Consider the following 24,838-nt stretch of genomic DNA (forward strand, 5'->3'; position numbering starts at 1 on the left):
CCCGACTAACCTCAGTATTGACGTGCGCCTTTGAAGCAAGCGAGTCTCGATATTCTAATTAGTGTAAAATACACATGCCCAAGTGTAATGCAGCTTGGCAGGAACATGGCTATCACGCATACTATCCAAAGTTGTTTGCTAGACAAGGAGAACATCCGGGACACCGTCCTCCGCATAGCAGGTCACCCCCTTAATCACATGATCAGTCTACAATGCGGGGGTTAGACCAATAACGGCTTATCACCAGATGTTCGCCTCCTATGAACGTGACTCGGAGACGTTGGTCAAGTTCGTGTACACACCGGATGCTACCATCAACTACGACACCAGTCTAGTTGGAAAAGATGTGGAAGTCATGTGCCATATGGTGTGCGGCCGGACGAAAGGTGTCGTACGGAAGTTGCTTCGACGCATCAGGGTCGATCCACCCGAGATCGAAACTTCTATTCAATGGCATTGTATCCGGGCGGTGAGAAAGAGAAATCTAAGAATCTAGTAAGTCAACATGGAAGAGAAGAGGTTGAAGTAGCTGCCTGGAGACCCGAATGCTCGATACTATAAAGTGGTGATCTTTATAAGGGTATATTGCTAAGTAGGCACGCAAGTACCGCTCCTCTGCTGTCCATGGTTCTTTATGCACATCCGGCGGTAGTTGTGCATCCTTTTCAATAAAGCCATTGGCCTAGATTTGCCAGTAGTCACCGTGACAGGAAATTTACATATAAAAAGAAAACAATTAACTTGGCCTCAACATCTCACGTCAGCGCATCAGCCTGTGCCTTGCGCCGTCAACGCCTGATTGGCATCGCTTTGAAGCCCTTCGCCCGCTCGCGTTTCTGCGTCTTGGATGGAAGCGCTACCAGCCGGTCACTGGTGGCGAACCAGGCGAACTCGGAGCGCGCAAGCTGAAGGCGGGGTAGTCAGCTGCGACTGCGACAGGGGCTTGTCATGCCAGTCACTTGATCGGGATATAACGCTTACTTTGATATACTTCATTTTCCTAGCCCTTTTCTTAGATTCTCACCTTACTCGCTTGATACAAGCTAGAGTCGCGAATTACCCGTACCCCTATATGGCTGTAACTGCGCATGGTCATGAATTGAATGAAGACCAACCGACTATCGCAGACAACATGTTATCTGAGCGGGTAATCGTTTCGCACCTCCCGCAGCCTCATAGCTGCCCCAAGTGCGAGACTATCGTTATCAACGAGACCGATATCACGCAAGGCCCAGGTGACTTCACCATCTCCAATGCCTACTCAGATTTGAAGAATGGTGCTCACGTGCCCAATTATGCACCTACTTATTTGATACTGACCCGGGGCTACAGCGGCTGGCACTTGCATATTTTCTTCCGCTCTTGTGCGCATTCTGCAAGACACCGAGCAAAGCCCATGCGACTCGGTGGTAGCTCACTTCAATCGGGCGTCGAAGAGAATACCCCTTGAGTTGACGAAAACCGAAAAGCTCATACCCCACGCCACTGATACCAGTAAGTGATGCATTCACCCGCGACGTGCGTGTCTACAAATTTCCCCTGTCCAGCTAACATGAGACTTGTAGATGATGTGGCATCTGGGGTTCTTACTACAACAGAGATTCTTGCGGATACCCGCTCCGAGGCAGCGTTCGTACAGGCTGCGAGGTGGATAGATGAGTGCTACACTGCCCACCAATTTTGCGACGACATGCGCGATGGATTTGCGCCAAGCCGCCTGCTCGACGTCGGCACGTATCAGGCCAGCCATGTGAATCTAGTGGAGAGGCAGGATATGGCGGAGAACGTGAGATGGGCTTGCTTAAGCTATGTATGGGGAGGACCACAGCCGATCCGCACCACGAAGCAAACCTTGCACAGACACATCAATGAAGGGATCGACATGCACACCTTACCGCAGACACTGGTGGATGCAGTTAGGGTGTGCAAGCGACTTGGTATACCTTACTTGTGGATCGATGCTCTATGTATTGTTCAGGATGACCCAGAGGATCTGATACGAGAACTTGGTATCATGCCACAAATTTATCAGCAAGGCTACTTGACCATATGCGCGTCAAGGGCGGGTAATGTGCATGAAGGGTTTCTTGGCGAGCAGCGTTATTCCTACGAGTCGTTCCCTCCTACAAAGGTACGATGTATGGCTTGATTCTCACTTCTGAGAATCCGTATGCTGATTTCTCCATCCGGGGTCAGATCAAGTACAAGGCAAAAGATGGAAGGACAGGTCATGTGCTACTAGTCGAAGACGACGAGTACTACGGGCGATGTCTTCTAGGAAGCCCCATCAACACCCGCGCATGGACTTTCCAAGAAGCACTGCTGTCTCCCCGAAGAATATGCTACGCCAGGGACAGCATGCGCTGGTATTGCAGATCTGCTCAGTGCTACCGCATGAACTTGAGGAAGAAGGACAATTTGTTTACCAACGATACATACGAAGGGCTCCGTGTTCCCCGGGGTAAGACACATCCTTTCTTTTTCTCATGTAATTTATTCAAAGTGATTCTGACTGTCCCTCCCGCGTTTACTTCCTCTACACCGACCTTCTCTATTTCGCAAATATCTCGTCCCAATCCTACCCAGCTGGTTAATTGATCGAAACCCATCGCTTGATAGACGCGGCGATTCCGTGTATTCCAGGACGGCCTATGCCGGCCCTGGAGGAAATTGCCAAGGAGTACAGTCGTCGCGCCATGACGAACTCTTCGGACAAGCTAGTAGCCATCTCCGCAATTGCTAAGACTATTGCCGTCGGTCACGGATACACCTACCTGGCCGGCCTCTTCAAGGAATCTTTACCCATAAATCTTTGCTGGATGACCGATGAGGGCCTACCGAAACCGAGACCTAAACAATATCGTGCACCTTCGTGGTAAGTAGTGGACAGTATTCCAGGTACCTGTCTAGTTCGTATCCTTCCCAGAAGTAAGTGTAATGGTGGTAGTTCGCTAGGCCATATACTCACTTTTGTCCTTTCTGCCCGTTTTTTGTATTGGTACAGTCTCATGACAGAGCGACGCTGACCCTCGAACGTCGAAATAGGTCTTGGGCCGCAGTAGATGCAACGATTCGTTTCGGCGGTTATTCGGGGCCACTTCACCTCGAGTCCAAGGATGGACTCACAGGGGGACTGAGCGGGTGGACATATACTCCAGATGACGTGGAAGTCCTCGCGGCTTATGTGGTGCCTACTTCGCCGAGCTCGGAGTTTTTCAGCATCCAATTAGGTGTCTTGGAGCTGAAAGGGGCCATGCGCATGATCAGGTACGAGATCAACCTATGCGACGGAACAGGGCAGGTTCTAATCGACGGCCACTCAATGAGGTGCACGGCCGACGCGTGGGAAGACGATTGGCCCAGCCGGGATCACATCGTCGACCTGACCGCCGCCAGATCCGCTCACGATGCTGCTCTTGATCACGAAGACGACACAGACATCGAGATCGACGACGATAAAGACTATATTTCGAGCGACGCGAGCATCTTCTTCCAACAAATAGAGGTATATGCATTCCTGATCATGAAATCCCGCCGGTACAACCATGGCCACGAGACTACCTCACAAGGATCGACGTTCACAAGCGTGGAAGCCTTCGATAGAACCGGCATTCTACTGAGGCAAGATGGTGACCACTACAAAAGAATCGGCTCCTGCCGCTGGTTTGACCTGGAGCGGCACATGTTCGACTGCAAAGCTGGAGATTTGCCTGGCTGGGAGGTGCGGGCGGTTAAGATCATTTGATTCTGGCAGAGCTACTCATAGAAACGGGCGCTTGGTCTATGTGGGCCTCGGCTCTTTTGCTGTGCCTCCTATTTGGGTGAGGTTTGTGGCTTGGTTCTCCTGCGCTGCATGGATTGGCACTTAGCTGAATACCACAACAAGAAGAGACAGTTGGGAAAGTGAGGAAAGGTCTTGTGATTGGACCAACAACGTCGCTACGGTTGATAACCTTCAATAAGTACAGAATCAAGCCATGGCGCCGTCATCAACAGCCGCTCAGACGGACGCAAGGGAGAAATTGCGGATATATGAAGCAAGGGGCTGCAAGTCGGCCTGTGGTTATCGCATCAAAGCGGGATCCGGTGAGACCTGCGGGATCCGATGAGACCCCTGCGAGATCCGATGAGACATGCGGGGGAATGGGAGATTTCTGTTTGATATAAGATCCCAAGCAATGGCAAGACACCAATTCGGGGAACCCGAACATTGCAGTGTTTGCTCTACACTTTCGGAAGTCCGTGGGTACGTTACTAACGACAACTTTGACTATTATTGATTATGCAGCAATTAAGGGTGGGCCTTAGAAATCATCATATGAAGACGGAGTCAGCGAGTAAGGTTTGATCGGCGCAGGCTACATACGTCAAAAGTCTCGTGTGTCGGACTGCTCAACCCGCATAGATCCCGGACCTAGATTTTAGGATGCGAGAATCTGTCTGCATGATCCTCTCCTACACCTAAGTCTCCTCTAAGGAGACAAACACACTCCAGTACTTTGGTCCAGATGAGCATTACCAGACACCATTTGATAAAACCCAGACAGGGTCGGTTACACGCGCCCTCCAAGTTTCCTCAGCCTCCTTCTTTTCTTCATGGTGCCTGCAGGCCCTCCGTAGGACTTCCAGATGGAGCCAGCGACAAAGGTGATTGCGCCTCTCACCAGCGATGCAGGCGGCGACCTGTACGCACTCGCCCAAAATGCCTACAAGCTGGCGGTGGAGCACGGCTGGGAGACCCGGCAGCCAGACGGGCACTGGAACGGGGAACTGCTGTCCAACGCTACTATTATAGCCGAGCAGGTCTTTTTTACTAATCCTTAGGCATAACCCCGATCCCCGACGGCGACGCGTACCGGCACTATTTGCTCGCGGACCAGCAGCTTAACGGCTCCTGGAGTATCGCGCCCGACTACCCCGGCGACGTCTTTATCAGCGCCGAAGCCTACCTCGCCTTTAAAATCCTAGGGGTGCCGCCGTACTACGAGGCTATACGCCGCGGGTGCGCTTTTATTTATTACTGCGGCGGCGTCGCTGCGGTTCGTATTTTTACGCGTATTTTTTTCGCCTACTTCGGCTTATTCTTTTAGGACGCCGTTTCGCAGCTGCCCGTCGAGTTTATTTTTTACCCCGCTTTCGTTTCGATTAATGTATACCGGTTTTCGTTCTAGGCTCGGTTTACGCTAGTCCCGTTATTTATTATTTAATATTATTAGAAAATTTACCACTTATCCGACCTCGACGGCGCTAACGGCGAGCTAGACCCGTAGAGTAAATATCTTAACGAGCTTTAAATTTATTCCGAGAATAAATATATACCGTATAATTCGAACTTAGCGCGGCTATAGGAAAGCGATTAATAGTTATTAATATTTAACGGGATTAATACAGCTTTTTATTAATTCGACGGGCTAAAGCCTTTTAACCGGTATAGAGGTATACGCGTTAAAAGTATATATAATAAATATTAAATTATTAAGAGAAAGAGGGGGATTAAGCCGGTATTATCCCGCCGATATATATTAATATATAAACGTTTTTATTAAAGGGATATAAATTAAAAAACCCTCGGATTTAATTAATTATCGCCGTTATCGAGTAATTTATATAATAAAATAAAGGGGGTAAGCGTTTATAATTATATATTTTACTCGTTTAAGACACGGTATTAATAATTTAAGCCTTATATAATAAACTTATTATTACCGGATATAAAGAAAAAAACGAGGAAGAAATAAAAAAAAAGGGTTCGTATCTCGATAATAAGCGATTTGCTACGGCGCACCTTGGAACAGGCCTTTGGTGGCCTTGCCAACCAGAGTGGGGCAAGGGCATGCGAGAGATAGCCCGAGCGCCACCTAACTTTTCCCTACCTATTTAAATAAGGAAATCGTTCCGGTAAAGCTGGACCTTTTCTTTTTTTCCCTATTTTTTTCGGTTTTTTATAATAAAGTAATAATTTATAGCTTTACCTTTCGAATTATTATAATTATAATATTATCGAAAAAAATCTAATTTATTAAACCTAGGAAGGCCCTACGAATATCCTACCTTTTTAAAAATTAAAACCCAGATTAATTTCGATTAATTAAAATAGCCGCTGGCTTAAAAAAACGCGATACGCGCGCAAAACAGGCCCGTAAGTCGGTACGTTTTAATATCGATAATATTAACCGCTCCCTCGCGAGCTTAAAAAAACGTACCGCGCGAAACTCCCTATTAATTAAACACGTATTTTTCGTTTATTTTAACGTAAACTTAATAAACGTAGGTAATTAAAACGCTATTACTGAGCGCGAAGGTAAGGATTTACTATTTAATATTAAAGGCGACTTAAAATAAAAAATTACCGCCCTCGAATTATTTTATTAATTATATTAAATCGAGGTTAAACTTAAACTGCGAGCGCTTTTTTTTCTCGATAACTTTCTTAATATTGTAAACGAAAATATTAAAAAAAATTAAACGATTAACTACTATATATAGTCCCCACTATAATATTCCCGCGATACCTTTCGCAGCTTTTATCGAAACCGCGAAAACCTAGTAACTTAAGCGTAAAAGCTTAATTATTAAAGAATATTTTAATAAAATATACAAAAAAACCTAACCGCTATCTAAAAAAAGTTTAAACTACGAACCTTTTTTATGATGAGTTTTAAAGACTAAGCCTTTAATTTAATAAAAATCTCTAAAAACCTTAATACTAGCTTAAAAAAAACTACATATAAATTACCGTCCTCGGCGAAAAAGACTTAAATAACGACGCTAACCAAGAAAATAGTTAAAATAGAGAACTAAATAAAGACGGTAAGCTTACCGAAAAAAGAAAAAAACTTTATACTAGTCGTCACAAAAAAAACGAGGAAATTTAGTAATTAAATTAACACATCGTTAATCTCTTAATTTGAAACCGAAAAGTTTCGGTTTAAATAAAAGGAACGATCCGTACCGACGTTACGTTACTTAATAGTTCTAAGCGAAGTATTAAAATATTTAACCTCCCCTTATTTATTAATAAAAAAGATTTTAAAATTAAGTTCGATTATTAATTTATAACCTTAAAAAGTAAATTAAAAACGAATATTAACTACTACCTTACTAATAAAGATAAATATACCTATATTATTAACCGGGTTAACGGTAAAGCCGTTAAAAACTTACACCCTTTTATTATTAATAAATAAGATAACCCTTTAATTAAAACTTTTAAAAACCTCCTAAATTATTTATATAAATAATATTATAACCTTAACGTTTACGAAAAAGCTTATAAAGCCTTTTGAAACCTAACTATAAAGCTTAGTAATAGCTTTTAAACTTTCCGACTCGAATTCGTTAAACTAACCGGACACGCCCGCGTTAAAAAAACGACTATAAACGGGAACTTAACGATAAATTACCCGCCTAATTAAATAAAAAAATAGTTACCGATTACTATAACGACGATATTTCGTTTAATAAATTTTACTCTATTATTTTCCGATATAACTATTAATAAAATCGTAATTACGTTTAACGTAACGGCGTAAAAAAAAAGGACAACGCTAAAACTATCGGAAAAAATATTAAACGAAGCACTGCCTTTAAAACTAGTTCCGTTAGTAACTCCGCTGCCGGATCGTTTAAATAAACCGACATTTCCCGTCGTATCCTTACCGTTAAAATAAAAGTTTTTAATTAAAAGAGTATACTTTAATTATAAAAAAACCGGACATTTCTCCCGGAATTATCTTAATAAAAAAACCCTCGACTAGTAGCGTATTAAGCGAATTAACGGATTAATAGTTTTAATAAGATATAATTTTATTAATCTTAAATCGACCGTTTCGTTTAGTTTTACTCGTTTAAAAAGGAACTCTAATAACTCGGAAAACTAAGTATCCTAGGGAATTTTAATTCCCTCCTAGGGATATTATCCGAACTGAGTATATAAGAAATACCTTTTAATTTTTTATAAACCTATTTTAAAGGGGACCCTTTTACCTTTACCTATATTATAATAAGCAATAGATTATTTATTACCACTATTAATATACTCGCGGATACGGAAACTAACGAAAAACTGTTTATAAGCGTAAAATTAACCCGTAAAGTAATAAAGCGATTAAACCTTCGATAATTAATTAAGTTTTAATTTAAAATTATCGAAGGATACGACGGTAAATCTTTTTAATTAATTAATATCGCCCTCCTTTTAAACTTTAAAATATAAGGATATAAAATATCTCTTATACCTTTTTTATAATCGATATAAAATACGACCTTATTATTAGACGAAAATAGTTTAAAGAATACGACGTTATAATAAACTATCGAAAGAAGCGGCTAGTTTTTTAAAGGACTGGTAGAAAACCTAGACCCGAAATATCGATATTACGAAAGTAAGACAGCTTTTAAAAAAACCCGAGTATAATTAAAACGTTATTTAAAGGTAAAGAAAAATATATATCGAAAATAAACGAAAGCGGGATAAAGCTTTTTTTTCGAAGCCTTAATTTAATTACCGATAGCCTATTATAATAAATAAATCGAAAGCCCCGAACGATAGCCCGTTTTTAAGTTAACCCAGGGAACCGGAAGCAGTTCTTTAAACTATTATAGAAATAATTCGACAACGTATCGAATAGTTTATTAAGGAATAGAAAACGGACAGCCAAAGTTAAATAATAAAAAAACCGATACTACCCCGCTACGTTATATTAAAGCCGCCTCCGAGAAACCGGTTTAAAAATCCCGAGATCTTTAAAATAAACCGCTAACTCGATAAATTATTACTTTTACGTTTAACTAAAAGACTTTTACTTAAAAAGGATCGTTCCCCGAAAAACTCCCCTTACGGGCTGAAACGAAACGGCGTAGGATAGTATAAGTTAAGGCCCGTCGAAGTATAAACTTTAAACGTAAACGGATTCTTTAACGATATCGGTTCCGACGTTATAAAAATTGTATACTTAAGCGATATTAACCGAATTATCGACCTTAAAAACGACTTCTTACTAAATAACGAGGAAACTTTAAAACAAAAAATTAAAAAAATTATGCCCCCTAATTATTATAAATATTATAATGTTTTTAATAAAACCTGATTTAATATTATCGCGCCGTACCGAGGAAACGTAAACGATTATCGAATAAACCTAGAAAAAAAAAAGAGCCTCGAGGACTTAAAATTTAGCCTATTTTATAAAATATCCTTCGAAAAACTTAAAGCCTATAAAAAATACGTTACCGCCGCTTTAAAAAAGGTTTTATTATTAATAATACTATTTTATAGGTAGCGCTTATCTTATTTATATAAAAAGCTAATAGAGGACTCCGTTTCTATATTAATTATTATAAATTAAATATATTTACTAAAAAGGACTAATATCCGCTGCCACTGATTAACGAAACCTTTAATAAAATAACTAAGGCTAAAATATATACTAAAATCGATATCCGCCAAGTATTCTATAAAATTCGTATAAAACTCTAAGATTAAGATTTAACGATATTTCGGATTAAGTATAAATCCTTTAAATACTAAGTTCTTCCTTTTAAATTTACTAATAGCCCTATAACGTTTCAACGATTTATTAACGAAATTTTAATAGAGTACTTAGATTTATTTTATAGCGTTTACTTCGATAATATTTTAATTTATTCGGAAAGCGAGGAAGAGTACGTGGAATATATTAAAAAAGTATTATAAAAACTAAGGGAAGTAAGCTTTTAAATTAATATAAAAAAATGTAAATTTTACGTTATTAGGATTAAATATCTCGGCTTTATAATAGGTATAAACGGTATGGAAATCGACCTTAAAAAGATTAGGGCTATTAAAGATTAAGACGCCTTTATTAATATTAAAACCGTTTAACGTGGTTTACCACTACGCGACGTATATTACTTGGCGACGCACTTTTTTTACTTCTCGACCCTTTTATATAAATTAATTTAATTATAACGTTTAAAATTAATTAAAACTACTCGTTATTCGATTTCTCGCTTAATTTTATATCTTTTTTACATATTCGCGTATTATAACCTGTCTCGCCGTAAACATTACAGCGCCTTTTACCGGTCGCTTTTCGTTTCGACGAACCCCTATTTTTATTTTTATCGGGCATTAAACGCTTCCTTTTTACCTTTTTATTTTATAACTACTAAAGTTTTTTAATAATAAAGGCTCTTTTAAACTAAACTCGTAATTTTTTAGCTCTCCGGCGTTTAAAAAGTATTAAATTAGCTTTCTTTAATATATATATCTTATTACGTATAAGGGTTATTTTATAAACTATTTTAATTATACTTTTCGTTATCTAGTTTACTGTATTTAAAATCGGCGTCGGAGAGCTTTTTTAATAAATAAATACCCTTTTTTTAATATAAGTAAAGTGTTTAGTTATTTATTAAGGGTTAAACGGCGTTTAAGGGTTATAAGTATTGGCCGTTTTTAAACGGGATAGGTTAAATATAGGCGTCCGGAGACGCATATTCAGTTTATTAATTACCTCGTTAAGGTTATAAGGTATTAAACTAAATACGTTAAATTTAAATTTAATATTAATTTCCGTAAAAATAGTAAAATGCGCGGCTTTAAAGGCGATAAAAAACTCGAGCTTAGTAATATAATTTATAAAAACTTTAATAAATAGCTCGATTTTTTTCGAATAAGCACGCTTTAAAAGCGAATAAAATACTATATCGAGAAGTTAAAGTAATAATAAGCCCTATTAGAGGGATTAACTAGTTAGCCTACTAATATAGTCTATACGCTATATTAGCCCCACTGCTAGCCACCTTATTATTAGCTTTACGTATAGCTAACCTAAGTGCTTTTTCCTTCCTTTTTTATTATTTTATATAATTACGTCACCCTTTTATATAATACTATTATAATAGTAATATTTCTTTAAAGTTACGTATAATAGTAAACCTTTATTAATTAATTTAATTAACTTTAATATAAATAATTAACGTTAAGTAGCTATTTATATTACTATTAAACACGACGAGCGAACGTTAAATAGCTTAGCCGCTGTTTAAGGATCTTTTTAAAGGAACGTTAAGTACTTTAATAAAGATTCGCGACATTACCACCGCTTATAAAAAATTTTCACAAGTAATTTATCCTTATAGGCAAGTATTAATTATTTTATATAAACGTAATTAATAAACCTTAAACACTAAAAGTTAATCGTATAAATATTAAGCTTAATCTTAAACGAGTAATTTAACGAACGTTAAATACTTAAATTATTCGTTATAAACGAATCTGTTATATAATAAAATTAAACGTTAAATACACTATTAATCACTTTTAACTTATTACTTTAACGAACGTTAAGTACTTAAAATAATAAAATTAAAACCTCCTTATTTATCGCGTTACATTCGTTTCTTCATTTCTTCCTTTCCTCTTTTACGTATAGAAAAGGTTAACTATTTATTTATAAATAACCGTATAGCACCGCCTATAACGCATAGTAGAAATAACGAATTAAATAATAAGTAACTTAACTTTATATTACCACTCACTCGTAAACCTCGTACCTATTTACCTTTAACCTTAAAAATAACCGAACCTTCCCCTTTTAACTAAGAATCGTAAAATAAAAGCGACTCTAAAAAAAACGTCACCAGGTTCTTTATCCCGATTTAAAAATAAAAAACACGACTTTAATTTAAACACCGCCTTTATTAATATAAAGGACAACGGAAAGTTATCCGCCACGAGTAACGGTAAAGCTCGAAATTAAAGTTCGACCGCTAATAAAGTTTTAAAACCTAAAAAAGTCCAAATTAATATTAATAATATAGAATAAATCGTTATCAACATCGATTTAATTAATAAAACCCTACCTAAACACGATTAACGAATCGGTAAGCTTATTACGAAGGTCGAAAAAATAAACGATTACTTATAAAAGTTCTAGGCGAACACGAAGCAAAACCTTAAAATTATAAAAATTAACTTAAATAAGATTTTAAACGGTTATATTTAAAGCTTTTAAGAACTTAAAGATTTAATTTTAAATTAATTAATATTAAATATAAGTAATCCTTTAAGTAATAAGCCTAGTATATTTAGATTTATTTATTAACTTAACCTATTTAATTTATAAAAATTAAACTTTAATTTATTTATAACTATTTAATTAACTATTTAAAACTAATTAATTAGATTTAATTCTTTTAAAATAAAATTATCTAAGCTTAAACGTAACGATATTAATATATTCGACCTGGAATTCGAGGATAAAAAAAATATCGATATTATTTAACATAATCGCGACTTAATCTTTATAGACGTTCGCGCTTTTACTAATTATATCCGAACGTTTATTAATAATAATCCCGAAAACTCCGCTAGGCAATAAATTTTAACGCTTTTTTTAACGCTATTAAAAAAACCTACGGCTATTTAATAGAATAATAAATTTATAATTCTTAACCGTTAAAACCTACGACGAGCCGGATTAATAATAACATTAAATACCTTATATAATCGCTTTATCCTAAACTTATTAGAAACGATTTTACGATTTAACGATATAACGCTTATACTTTACGACATTACCTTAAATAAATACACTCTTCCCTAATTCTTTAATAAAATGCTATAATACTCTCGTATAATAGGAACCCTTAATAATAATAATACTAATACTTATAATATTTTAACTTACATTTAATTAAAAACATCCCTTAAAATTAAGTAATACCTTACATAACCTCTACAATTTAAATCACTTCCTTAGTATTTACGGCGCGTTAATAAAACTAAGTCTAGCTTACTTACTTTAATTAAATAAAAACACCCTAATATTAAGTAATCGCGTTATATATACGACATAAAGAAAAACTTTAACTAAATAAATAGTAAGTCTAAAAGAAAGTTATAAAAGAATAATAATAACTTCGACTCTAATAACGGTAAGCGGAGCCGTAAGTAAAATAATAAAAAAAAGTCCTATAAAGATACATTCGAAAAAAGAAAGCTTATAAAGAAAAATATAAAAAGAAGGATAAGTCTAACGATAAAGAAAAGAAATCTTCCCACTATATTAAGAAATATAATAATAATTTATTTAATTTATCCTTATCTTTTTCTTCCTCCGATTCCGATTTTAATAAAGAAATCCCTGTCTATATTATTTATAGTTAAAACCACGTTTACTTTAAATATTATATCTCATTCCCTATTAAAAAGTAAACTAAGCTTCATTAAAAAAATATAATAGTATAAAAAAGATATTATCCTTACCTCCGCTTACCGTTAACCGCACTATTTATTACTATTACGGTAGCTTTTTTTCTTCCCGGAATAAGTTATTCTAATATATTTATAATTATAGTAAGGCATATAATTACTAAAAGATCAATTTAAGCACCTTACCGTAACCTCGTTAAGGCGTTTTTAAAAACGACGTAAACGATATAAACGAATATTTATACGTCGTTAAAAAAGCCCTTTTAATCGAAACCTTTAACACTTTTATTAATAATTATACCTACTTTAAAGTAAAAGCTCGTACCTCACCGGACGAGGATATAAATTACGTCTACCTTAATCTCGGAATAAGCTATAATTTAATTAATTAAAACTTTTTAACTAAACTAAACTATATAGTTTAAAACAAGAAATACCACCTTAAAAGCGTTAGACAAGCCGATATTACTTAAAAAGCTCGATTCTCTATTTATTTAAAAAGAACTAACTCTATAAATAAACCTAAATTAATTAAGCTAACAAAAGAAGCTTAAGTTAAAAGCGACCTTATTCTTAACCTATTTCTTAGAAATAATATTTTATATTTATATAATATAATTATTAATTATATAATTATAAAGGTTACTTACTAGAAGCTTATTAACTTTAAGACTATTTTCTAAGTTTTATTTAAAGGTAACCGTTATAATCGACGAGTTTTTAATATACGCAAAGTGATTCTTAAGCTTAAAGAGTTAGCGTATACTTAAATCGATTATAAGCCCCTCTTTAAAGGCTATAATTTCTATTTCTACTCCGAAATAAATACTATTTATAATACTATTATAACTTTAAAAGCCCTTAGGCTATTATAATAATTAACCTAACGAATAAAACCGTTACTCTTCCTAAGGGAAAAAAGTTAAATAGTATTAAAGAAAACATAAACACTAGATTTTTTAAAATAATTTAAAAGGCCGGAATAACTATTCTTATTATCGTAGCTGTTTTAATAGGCGTTATATAAATACCTTCGAATATTTTAAGTTTTAAAGCTATAGTTAATATACCTTTTATTACTATTTAAGTTACTTTTAATTATAGAATTACTATTCGAATTAATACTAAGTTCACTATAATACTTATTATAACCGCTATTATTTCGAATACAGTCCCTAATTTAAATAATCCGTATATTAATTTTATAAATATTACTTTCGATTCTACTCCTATAAAGGGTACTCCTTTTACCGATAAAGTCTATAATATTATCGTCGACTCTAATAATTATTCTCTAATTAATCCTTACCTAATAAACGTATCACTTATAATATTACTTAAACCCGATAAATCGAAAATTACCGAGTATTTCTCTACTTTAAGTATTAAAAGCCTACTAACGTCCCTAAATTAAAGACCGAAAAAAGTATAAATATTTACGCTAAAAAAATCTTTTACTAATAAATTTATCGAAGTCATTAAAAAGTTTCCTAAACTCTAAAAGAATAACAAGCCGATTAATATTCCCGAAAATAAATAAATAAAAATCCCTTTAATTAACGGATAATAAAACCGTAAATTAAATTACCGGTTATACCCTCTCAGTAAAAAGAATTAAGAGGTTATTAATACTATTTATAGCGCTTTCTATAATTAAAATAAAATAAAATAAGTAAATAAACCTTTACTCTTTATTAACCTTTTGTTCGTCGTTTAGCGATAAATTTATAATAAACCTAAAGGATAAGTCGTCGTAAATCTTTACGTCCTTAATTTTATCGCTATTCTTAATTAATACCCGTTACTACTATAAAACGATATTATTTCTAATCTATAAAGAAAATATTTCATTACTATCGTTAACGTAACTGCCTTCTTTTACTAGTTTTTAATATATAAAAACTTTTAAAACCAATTTACTATAATAAATTATCGAGGTTTAAAACGCTTAATAATTACTTTTATAGGTTTTCGGAATAGTCTTACTTACGCGTAGAAATTTATAAATAAGCTTTTAACGAAATACCGATACTTTTACCGTACCTTTATTAATAATATCGTTATTTTTTTTAAAAATAAAGGACGAGTATATTTAGCACTTAAAAACGATCTTTACCTTATTTAACTCCCGCGATATCTCTATATCACTTATAAAATTATTCTTTAATTATCTTTTTATTAAATTACTCGGTTACCGCGTTAATAACCTTAATTTAATTAACACTAAAAACCGTCTTAATACCTTTAAAAAGCTCGTATTTCCTAGTAATTTAAAAGCCTTTAAATAGTATATCGATACCGTTAAATTTCTCCGCTATTTTATACCTTACTACGCTTAAATTATTAAACCCCTTTAAAAGCATAAAATTATATTACTTATTAAAAGATATAAATAAGGCAAGGTAATTAATAATAATCTAGCTAAGCGCATAGTTTATTATAAATCAATATATTATAAACTAATAAATCTTAAAAGAGCCTCTTTTAACGCTCTTTAATTAACTATTTATAAGAACACCGCTTTATTTCACTTCGATCCTAATAAAATCCTATTTATACAGCTTAATAGATTAATCCAACGCGAATTTAACGTTATAGCTTTTTACCTTAAAACTAGCTATAAATAGACTTTAAGTTCCTTAATTCCCTCGAATTAAATTTAACCCATCTTGTACTTAAACCGTATACTATCCTAACCGGAGATTAAATATAATCCTTTTAAACTCGAGGTAATATATTTTATCTAAACAGTTAAAAAAGTACATATTATAATCCAATTAAATAATAACCCCGTTATTATTTTAACAGATTATATTACGACTAAAGGAATTTATAATCAAACAATTTTTAATATAATTAACACGGATTAATCTAACGCTCGACTTATTAACGCCTCTATTTACCTATTATAATACAGCTTACAAATTTATTATATTACGAGAAAGATTAACTTAATCCTTAATACCTTAAGCTACCTTTTAACCGTTTAAAACATTAAAGTATATTCTACCGAACTTATAACGCTAAACGAGGTTTAATATATAAAGCATAACGCCTACTTTTTAAAAGTTAAAGTTCTATTTAATAATTAATTCCATTAATAATTAATTAAAAGATAATAAACTAGCATTCATTTTAAAACAATTATTATAAACCTTAAACAAATATTAAAATTAACGAGGTCGTTAAAAATTTCTCTCGTCCCGGCTATCCTTTCGAAGTCCATAATAATTTACTCTATAACATTAATCTTTTAAATTAATAAAACCTTATATACTATATAAGCTTATCTATAAATTTATAATAATAACCCACGATAATCGATATTATTAAGGAATTAAGAGAATATTAAAAATACTTAAAAATTTTATTATTAAAAATAAAAAACGATTAATAAAATAATACTATACTTATTACCCCGAATATCGATTTAATATAATAAATCGTTAACCGAAGATTAGCGACTACTAACCTTTTAAAAATAAAGATCCGTTACCGATACACAATATTACAATCGATTTTATCCTAAATCTCCCTTAAATAAATACCGAAGGAACTCCTTAGCAATTAAAAAGAAAGGAATATAATTATTATTACGATTATATAATAATTATATTATATTAAACCTTTAAACGTATAATATTTCTTCTTAGTAATATTTAATATATAATAAAGGATTAAGGAAAGGTTCTTAGAATTTAGTTTCTTCTTTTTAATTAAGGAGTACTACGAAGTATCGTCTTTAATCGAGACTTTAAATTTATAAACGACTTTTAAAAAGGTATATAGAAATTATTTAATACACGTCTACTACTTATAACCGCATAGTATCTTTAAACCGATAATCTTTCGGAATAAAAAAACTAGGAAATTGAAATTAATATTCGCTTTTATACATTTATATTCCCTAATAAAAAATAATTAAATCTTATTCCTTCGCTCTAATAAAATATAAATAATACCTATTAATATACGATTAATTCTATACCCTATAAATAAATTTTTAGTTTTAAAATTCCCGGTTTATTAAATATTATTACCGATATTAACGTTATTAAAAAGAGTTTCTCCGAAGTCCGTTATATATACGAATATATATAACGTGGTTTACCACTACGCGACGCATATCACTTGGCGACGCACCTTTTTTACTTCTCGACCTTTTTATATAAATTAATTTAACTATAACGTTTAAAATTAATTAAAATTACTCGTTATCCGATTCCTCGCTTAATTTTATATCCTTTTTATATGTTCGCGTATTATAATCTATTTCGCCGCAGATATTATAGCGCCTTTTACCGGTCGCCCTCCGTTTTAACGAACCTTTATTTTTACTTTTATCGGGCGTTAAACGCTTCTTTTTTACCTTTTTGTCTTATAGTTATTAAAATTCCTTAATAATAAGGGCTTTTTTAAACTAAACTCGCGACTTTTTAGCTCTCCGGTGTTTAAAAAGTGCCAAATTAACCTTTTTTAATATATATATTTTATCGCGTATAAGGGTTATTTTATAAGCTATTTTAATTATACCCTTTATTATTTAGTTTACCGTATTTAAAATCGGCGTCGGAAAGCTCTTTTTAATAAGTAAATACCCTTTTTTAATATAAGTAGAGTGTTTAATTATTTGTTAAGGGTTAAACGGCGTTTAAAAGTCGTAGGTATTAACCGTCCCTAAACGGGATAGGTTAAGTATAAACGTTTAGAAACGTATATTTAGTTTATTAATTACTTCGTTAAGGTTATAAGGTATTAAATTAGATACGCTGAATCTAAATTTAATGTTAACTTCCGTAAAAACAGTAAAATACGCGGCTTTAAAAGCGATAAAAAATTCGAGTTTAGTAATATAATTTATAAAAGCTTTAATAAATAGCTCGATTTTTTCGAATAAGTACGCTTTAAAAGCGAATAAAGTATTATATCGAAAAATTAAAGTAAATACGATAAATAAAGAGGTATATTAATAGTAATAATATCGTTATTTTAGTAGTATACTTCGAATTCGGCCGAAATATAATTCTCGTAGCCGTCGAGAATTAAGAGGCGGTAGCGACTTTTCGTTTACGATTTAGTATATTTATTAAAGTGCTTAATTTAGTTTAGGCTTATCTCGTTATTAGTTTAACTATTAAAAATCGGCTTAATTACTTAATTACTTAATAAATCGGTTTCGCGGGATTAATTCGCGAGGTAATATTAACTTTAAACGATTAAAAACGGCGGAATATACTAGCCCTGCGAATTAATATATTTAATCGCCGTTATTTATTTTTAATTATTAAACTAAACCGACTTCGCTTTTTTACGCCGCTCGACGCGTATTACGATAAATATTAACCCGATTATATTTATTATAAAGCCGGTTTCGTCGAAATTTTAAATGTCTTCGTTAACGATCCCGTATTTCGTTTTTATATTTACGATTAACGTAAACTAAATAGAAATAACTTTAAAATCTTCGCAAAAAGCTTTTTAATAATCGTACCGACGATTTATTTTAATTTTTAAGTCCGGGCTACGGTTAATAAAGCGTTTAATTTAATGCTTACCGACGCGGTCGCCGTCGCGCAACGCGGTAAAAAAAATTAGCCATATTTTTTATATTAGCGAAATCGGGAGGTATTTCTCGGATATTTAAATTAATTATATATTTACGAAATACCTCTTTTTTAATTAAATTTATTTTATATTGTTTCGGTCGGATTTCGCGTTTTAAAGTTCGGCCGTAAATTCGATAACGTAAAGTTAATTCGGGTATATTATAAACTTTTATTACTACTTTTTAGCTTATTTAATTCGGTTCGTTTCGTGTCGTTTAAATTATTAAAACTATTCGATTTTTTTAGGATTAATTAAACATTATAGTTATAAAAGTATTACGCGTTAAAGTTTAATTATATTAAAATTAAATTAAAGTGCGTCGCTAAGTAATATACGTCGCGTAGTGGTAAACCACGTTACTTATTTATTTAAACGAGATTACGGTACCGTAATAACGCGGCTTTATTAGCGGTATTTTTAAGTACGGTATCGCTTTTAGCATTATATTATTTAATTAAGTTAAATTCGTATATAATTACGCCCTTTACAGCGCGATATAATAGTAACTTTTATTAAAGATTTAAATCCTTTAAGGTGTTATATTATTCGCGGGATTTATAACTTTTATACCGGATTCGCTACGGTAATTAATTCGAAACGGGAAGCTTAAGTAAGCCCGGGAGTAATTCGCGCGTATTCGACGAGATCTATAAGGCGCGGATAAAGTAACCGATAAATTCGGCCTTATATAAGTATAAATCGAGTACGAAATAACGCGCGAAATTAAATTATATAGCGAGATTTAACGCTTATACCGTTACCGCGTCGTTATCTCCGTTATTATATAAATTATAACGAGCTTAATAAACGTTAACGTTATTTAATATTATTAAACCCGCCTATATAAATTATTAAGTATCGACGCGCATATAATCTTAGCGCTAGCCGTTATATATAATACGGTATCGTTTATAACTAACTATATTATAACGTAATAATTAACGGATTAATAAAAGCGGCGTAAAATAATCCTGGCGAGGTTAAACGAGATTATATTAATTAAAATCTACGCCGTTATTATATAACGAGAATTTTAAAATACGGACAATTATATCGAGAAGAGGTTCGCTATTTTAAATATTTATTTATTTATAATATATTATTACGATATATTAAATAGCACGACTTAATTATATAACGCCGAGGTATTACTTATCGCGCTACGTAGCCGCGTAATAAACCTCGCGGCCTATTTATATTTTATCGTTAACGTCGCTATTATAAAAGCCGGGCTTAACGCTTTTAACCGCATTAAAAAGAATTATTACTACGTCTTTATAAACTATAACGCTTTTTTTTCGCGATAACTTATTTTTATTTCTTCGAGACCCGTAAAAAAACGCTTAAAGAAATCGTAAATATATTTAACGACCGCGTCGCGGTTTTAACGTATAATAAAAGGGCGTCGAGTTCGATAACTATTACGCCGAACGGGGCGATAAAAAAGGTCGTTAATAATAATAATATAGTCGAGAACATAAAGTATTTAAAAGTTTAAAGATATAAAAAAGTTAAATCGCTAGCTTATTATTAAAGATATTAATAAGTATAATGCTTAAAGTTAAAAGAATTAATTAATAGCCGTTTTAATTATAACCTTCTATTATTTTTAAACGTTGCATTATTTTATTAAATTAAATATAATCGATCGACCTTAATAATAAGCCTTTTAATTATCGATATAAAGTATCGGCGTGCCACTTATTTAATTTAATTAAGCCCTTACTATTATAATCGAAAATATCGTTTATTTTTAAGTAATAAAATCTCGGATTATAACTTAATTTTTATAAAAACCGTTCCGCTTTATAATTAACTCGTTTTAATTGAACTCGAGCACTTCGATTAAATAAAAGCCGAGCTTTTCGTAAAGCGGCTTACCGGCGGCGGTAATTTTTAAGTACGTCTTTCGCTATTTTATATCGACGATATTTAATATAAAAGCTAAGAGCGTCGACGCGATTCCCTTTTTAAAATACTTTAGCGAAACGTATAATAATAAGAACCCTTTTAATAATTATTAGCTTTTAAAGTTTACCGAATAAGGTTATAAATAGAATAAAAGTGCATTAAAAGGGATATAAAATAAGTAAGTATACTTACTTAGTATATTATCGGTTTACTATTTCTTTTACGAAGCATTTAACGCCGAGAAAAACCGATCCGTAATCTCTACGTTCCCGCCCTCCGGATAATTACCCGACGCCGGCGCCGCCGTATTAGCACTAGCCGTTAACGGCGCCTTCGTCTCTGCCGTCGCCGCCGCCACCGCAGTCCTATCGTTGCCGCTCTCCTCTACTAGGCCCGTAACGTCCACTTTATCGTATTTAAGCCACGTACCGAACCGGGTGGAGCCGGCGGGCATATCCTAGCGCGTAAAGGCGACTATTTCGCCGGCCTCGGTGCCCGCGGTGATTTTAAAAATACGCACGAAGGGGTCGCGAAATTTTAGCTTTATACGGCCGCTATATTAAATAAGTAACAAGGGCAGCTTTTTAGGCTACTAATACCCGTTCATCGGATTCACCTTAAAGGCGTCGTAATAAATAACCGCGGCGGCGTCGGTGTCTACCTCGGTTAAGGGGGATAGGATAAGGCTAAAGGCTAGCGAGGCCGGAGCGAGGGACGGTAGCGTTATAATAAATACGAATTAACTCGTTAATATAAAACAGTTTAAGTAATTTAAAAAAAGCTGCGAAATTATAAATTTCGAGGCTACGTTTAATGCGAAGCTCTTATAATTTATAGGTTAATAATAATTACTTTTATAAGAAAAACGTAATATCGGAGTACACCCCGCGAAGTATTATAAGTAACCTTTTAAACACCGTTTTCGTATATACGTGGCGACTCGAAGCTAAGCAGGTTTTTTATTATTAGCTTTACTAATAATTATTCGCCGATTTACGACGCTAAAAAAGTTTAAAACCCGACCCCCCAGGCGACCCACTTATATACGTAAAAGGTTTTATTAAAGATTATTATATTATATTAATATTTCTATCCGCTTAAATATATCCCGGTATACTTATAAAAAAATTAAGCTTTAAAAATATTCTAGGAATTATAATAAAGCATTAAAGATAATTATAATAAAACTATTTTAAGGGACGACGATATAATCGCTAGTCGCTAGTCGCTAAATAATCGGTATTCGTAAGGTTAAGCGGTATAGCGATTTACAGGGCGCTCTTAAAGTACTCGACAGCGTATAATTCTAAGAGGCTTCCTCGCCGACATTTCGCATCGTGAACGGAACTCGGTCCGCTGGTATATCGGGCACCCGCTATCACCTTCATATAAGGGCAATATTATTAAATAGACGTCTAGGCTACCCGGAGTCTCGGGGCAGTATAGTATATCCGGTAGTCGCTAATCTACTGCTATACCCCTCTTAGGACGGAGTAGATAGTATAATGCATATAGAAGCTATAGTTTTTAAACGACGTGAACCGATTAAATAAAACAGCCAGCTCGTAACACTTATTATATATACTATATATACTACTACTGCTTTTTAAAGTTAATTATGCTCGCGGTCTCTTTTTTTCGTAAATTAATTTAAGTTAATAGAACCCCTGTAAAAATCTCTAGGTAAAATATAACTTATAACGAATAGCTATTAAGGTTTAAAAGAAACCTCGTAAACGTGCTAGGGTTTATATTAGCTAAGACGAGAGAGTATTTAAACGTGCAGGCGAGTGCGTCCGTTTAATATAATAAATAATATACTAAACTAATTATAGAATTTAATTAAAGGTATAATAGGTTCGTTTAAAGTAATGTGCTTTATTAATGTATTAAATTAATACTTAAATTAATCGTTAAAGTAAAGAGTGTTTATATAAAATATATAAGAAAGGTTTATTATTATATATTTAATCTTTTTTTATCGATTTTATTATATTTCCTTAAATTATTAGTTTATTAGTAATCTAGTAATTTAATCGTAGTGTTTAGTTTACTTATTAAAATAGTGAGTTATACCCCTAGGCTTATAGTAGCTTATAGTGATTTATAGTGAGCTATTACGTAACGAGGTGGTCCGTGCGTTTTTTATTAGTGTTCCCGTTTATTACTTTTAATTACGAGGCTTTTAAAATCGCTATACCTCTTTCTTAGCCGTATAAATATTTAAGTCGTAATATTATTTCCCTTCTCCTTTAGCCTTTATTCTTAAAGCGCTTAGGTCCTTTTTAACCTTAATATTTCCTTTTCCTATTCTATATTTTTAATAGGTTTTCCTTTTTTTTTACTTTTTAATAATATACGTTTATTATATTAAGTTATATAAAAAAGTCTCGTTCGTTAAAAATTAATTAATACCTTAAGCTCTTTATTACTATCGAGGAATTCGGGTTTAAAATTATATTTTATACTCTTTATTTTAAACGGGGGTGGAAATATTAAATAATAGAGGGCGTTTTTCGTTATAAGGAATATATTTATCGTGGTTATTTATATAATAGTTCCAGGGTTTTAATATCGTCGTTATCGCGTATCGTGGCGGAATTTCAGCGTTTTCGTAACGAAGAGGTTAAGGTAGAGGTAGAATTAAACTCTTTTTTAGAATAGTTTTATTCCCTTTAACGAAAAGTGGATAAATTTATAGCTCGTTTAAAATACCTTTATTAATAGCGCGCCTTCTTTAAAACTCGTGGTGTAGAAATAGTTAATCGTGAGCTTTAATCCTTAAACGAGCTCGAAAAATCCGAATACGAGGAGTCGAAGGCGGCTATAAAAACTTGATCTTTTAATACCTTTAGGGTAATTAATTAGAACACGGCGGGTTTCGATTTTATTTTATCGCCCGTGCTTTAAATTCTTAAAGCTCTTTAACGGCGTTTTTTAAATATTTCCTAAGTTTTTATATATTATTTTCCGGTAGGTAACCATTTTATTTAACGAAATACTTTTATCCTCGTCCGACTCGTTTCTTATTAAGGATAGTTTCGATTTCGTATTTATGTTTCGACTTTTACGTTTACTAGGGTATATCTATATTATTTTAGGTAGCGATAGTCGATAGTTAGGTTTTAAAATAATTTCTGCGATTTTAAATAATCTAATCTTTTTAAAGTTTAATTTATCGCTAAGTTGTTTAATTTTAATATTTCGTTAGAGGAGGTAAACTTTTCCTCCCTTTTTTAAAATAGGTCCCTCTATCCTTTTCTTATTAATATATTTCTTTATTTAATACTGAAGAAAAATAAAGTTTTCCTATAACGATATTTAGAGTTATTTTAGTTTTTCGACTTAAATAATCGCTATTAGTATTAACTCTTTTTTTAGCGGTATTCGAGTAATGTCGGGGTCGAACCCGTAGTTTACCTTAAAGGGTAATATATATATAGTCTCGTTATCTATATTATTATATACGAATTATACTATAAGTAATAACTGTACTTAATTATTTTATTAATGGTTAACGTAGTATCGCAGGTATTACTTAAGTGTTTAGTTTATATATTCGGTTTATTTATCGGTTTATAGGTAATAGGTTATAAATAATTTATATTTAACTCTAAGTTATACTATAAGGGATTTCTAGAACTTAGCGATAAATAATTTATCTCGATCGGAGATAATCGTTTCTAGTAATCTATATTAATTAATAATAGTCCTAAGGAAAGTATACGCTAGGTTATTCGTGTCGCTTATTTCTTTATATAGTAAAAAGTAAGTATACTTAGTGAGTTTATCGGTAATAATTAATACGCTATTATATTTAACTTTAGTTAATAATTCCTTAAACGGTAATAATTTAACGATAAAATTTAGTACGGTTATTTTCTAGGCTCTATTTAAAGGTAATATAAGTTATAATTCCTAATACGGCTAGTATCGTGCGGCCTTAGCCTTATTACAAAGGTTATATTTATTAATTACTTTAACTACTCGTTCTTTAAGATTCTTATAATTAAATTACCTATTAATTTTTTTTTTATATTTTAAAGATTCCTTAATGTCCGTAGGCCGGATATGTATAGAATTTTTTAATAAATTTATCTTAATATTGCTTAGGGATATCGA

General features: G+C 33.0%; 2 protein-coding genes across 2 annotated transcripts; both read left to right on the plus strand.

Annotated features, from left to right (window-relative positions):
• Positions 1 to 1,132: 1,132 nt before the first annotated feature.
• Positions 1,133 to 3,745, plus strand: PG986_014694 (HET-domain-containing protein; the record flags this gene model as incomplete). The annotated part of the gene is made up of 5 exons (XM_066850916.1): positions 1,133 to 1,277; positions 1,599 to 2,131; positions 2,197 to 2,449; positions 2,620 to 2,875; positions 3,046 to 3,745. The coding sequence occupies 5 exons, from the start codon at positions 1,133 to 1,135 to the stop codon at positions 3,743 to 3,745; spliced, it is 1,887 nt and encodes a 628-aa protein (XP_066693154.1).
• An 884-nt stretch (positions 3,746 to 4,629) lies between these two features.
• On the plus strand, positions 4,630 to 5,270 carry PG986_014695 (squalene cyclase; the record flags this gene model as incomplete). Its single annotated transcript, XM_066850917.1, has 3 exons — positions 4,630 to 4,803; positions 4,884 to 5,039; positions 5,217 to 5,270. The coding sequence occupies 3 exons, from the start codon at positions 4,630 to 4,632 to the stop codon at positions 5,268 to 5,270; spliced, it is 384 nt and encodes a 127-aa protein (XP_066693155.1).
• Positions 5,271 to 24,838: the final 19,568 nt, after the last annotated feature.

The sequence above is a fragment of the Apiospora aurea genome (genome assembly GCF_038362705.1).
Source record: "Apiospora aurea strain CBS 24483 chromosome Unknown utg000010l_segment0_segment0, whole genome shotgun sequence".
Taxonomy (NCBI): domain Eukaryota; kingdom Fungi; phylum Ascomycota; class Sordariomycetes; order Amphisphaeriales; family Apiosporaceae; genus Apiospora; species Apiospora aurea.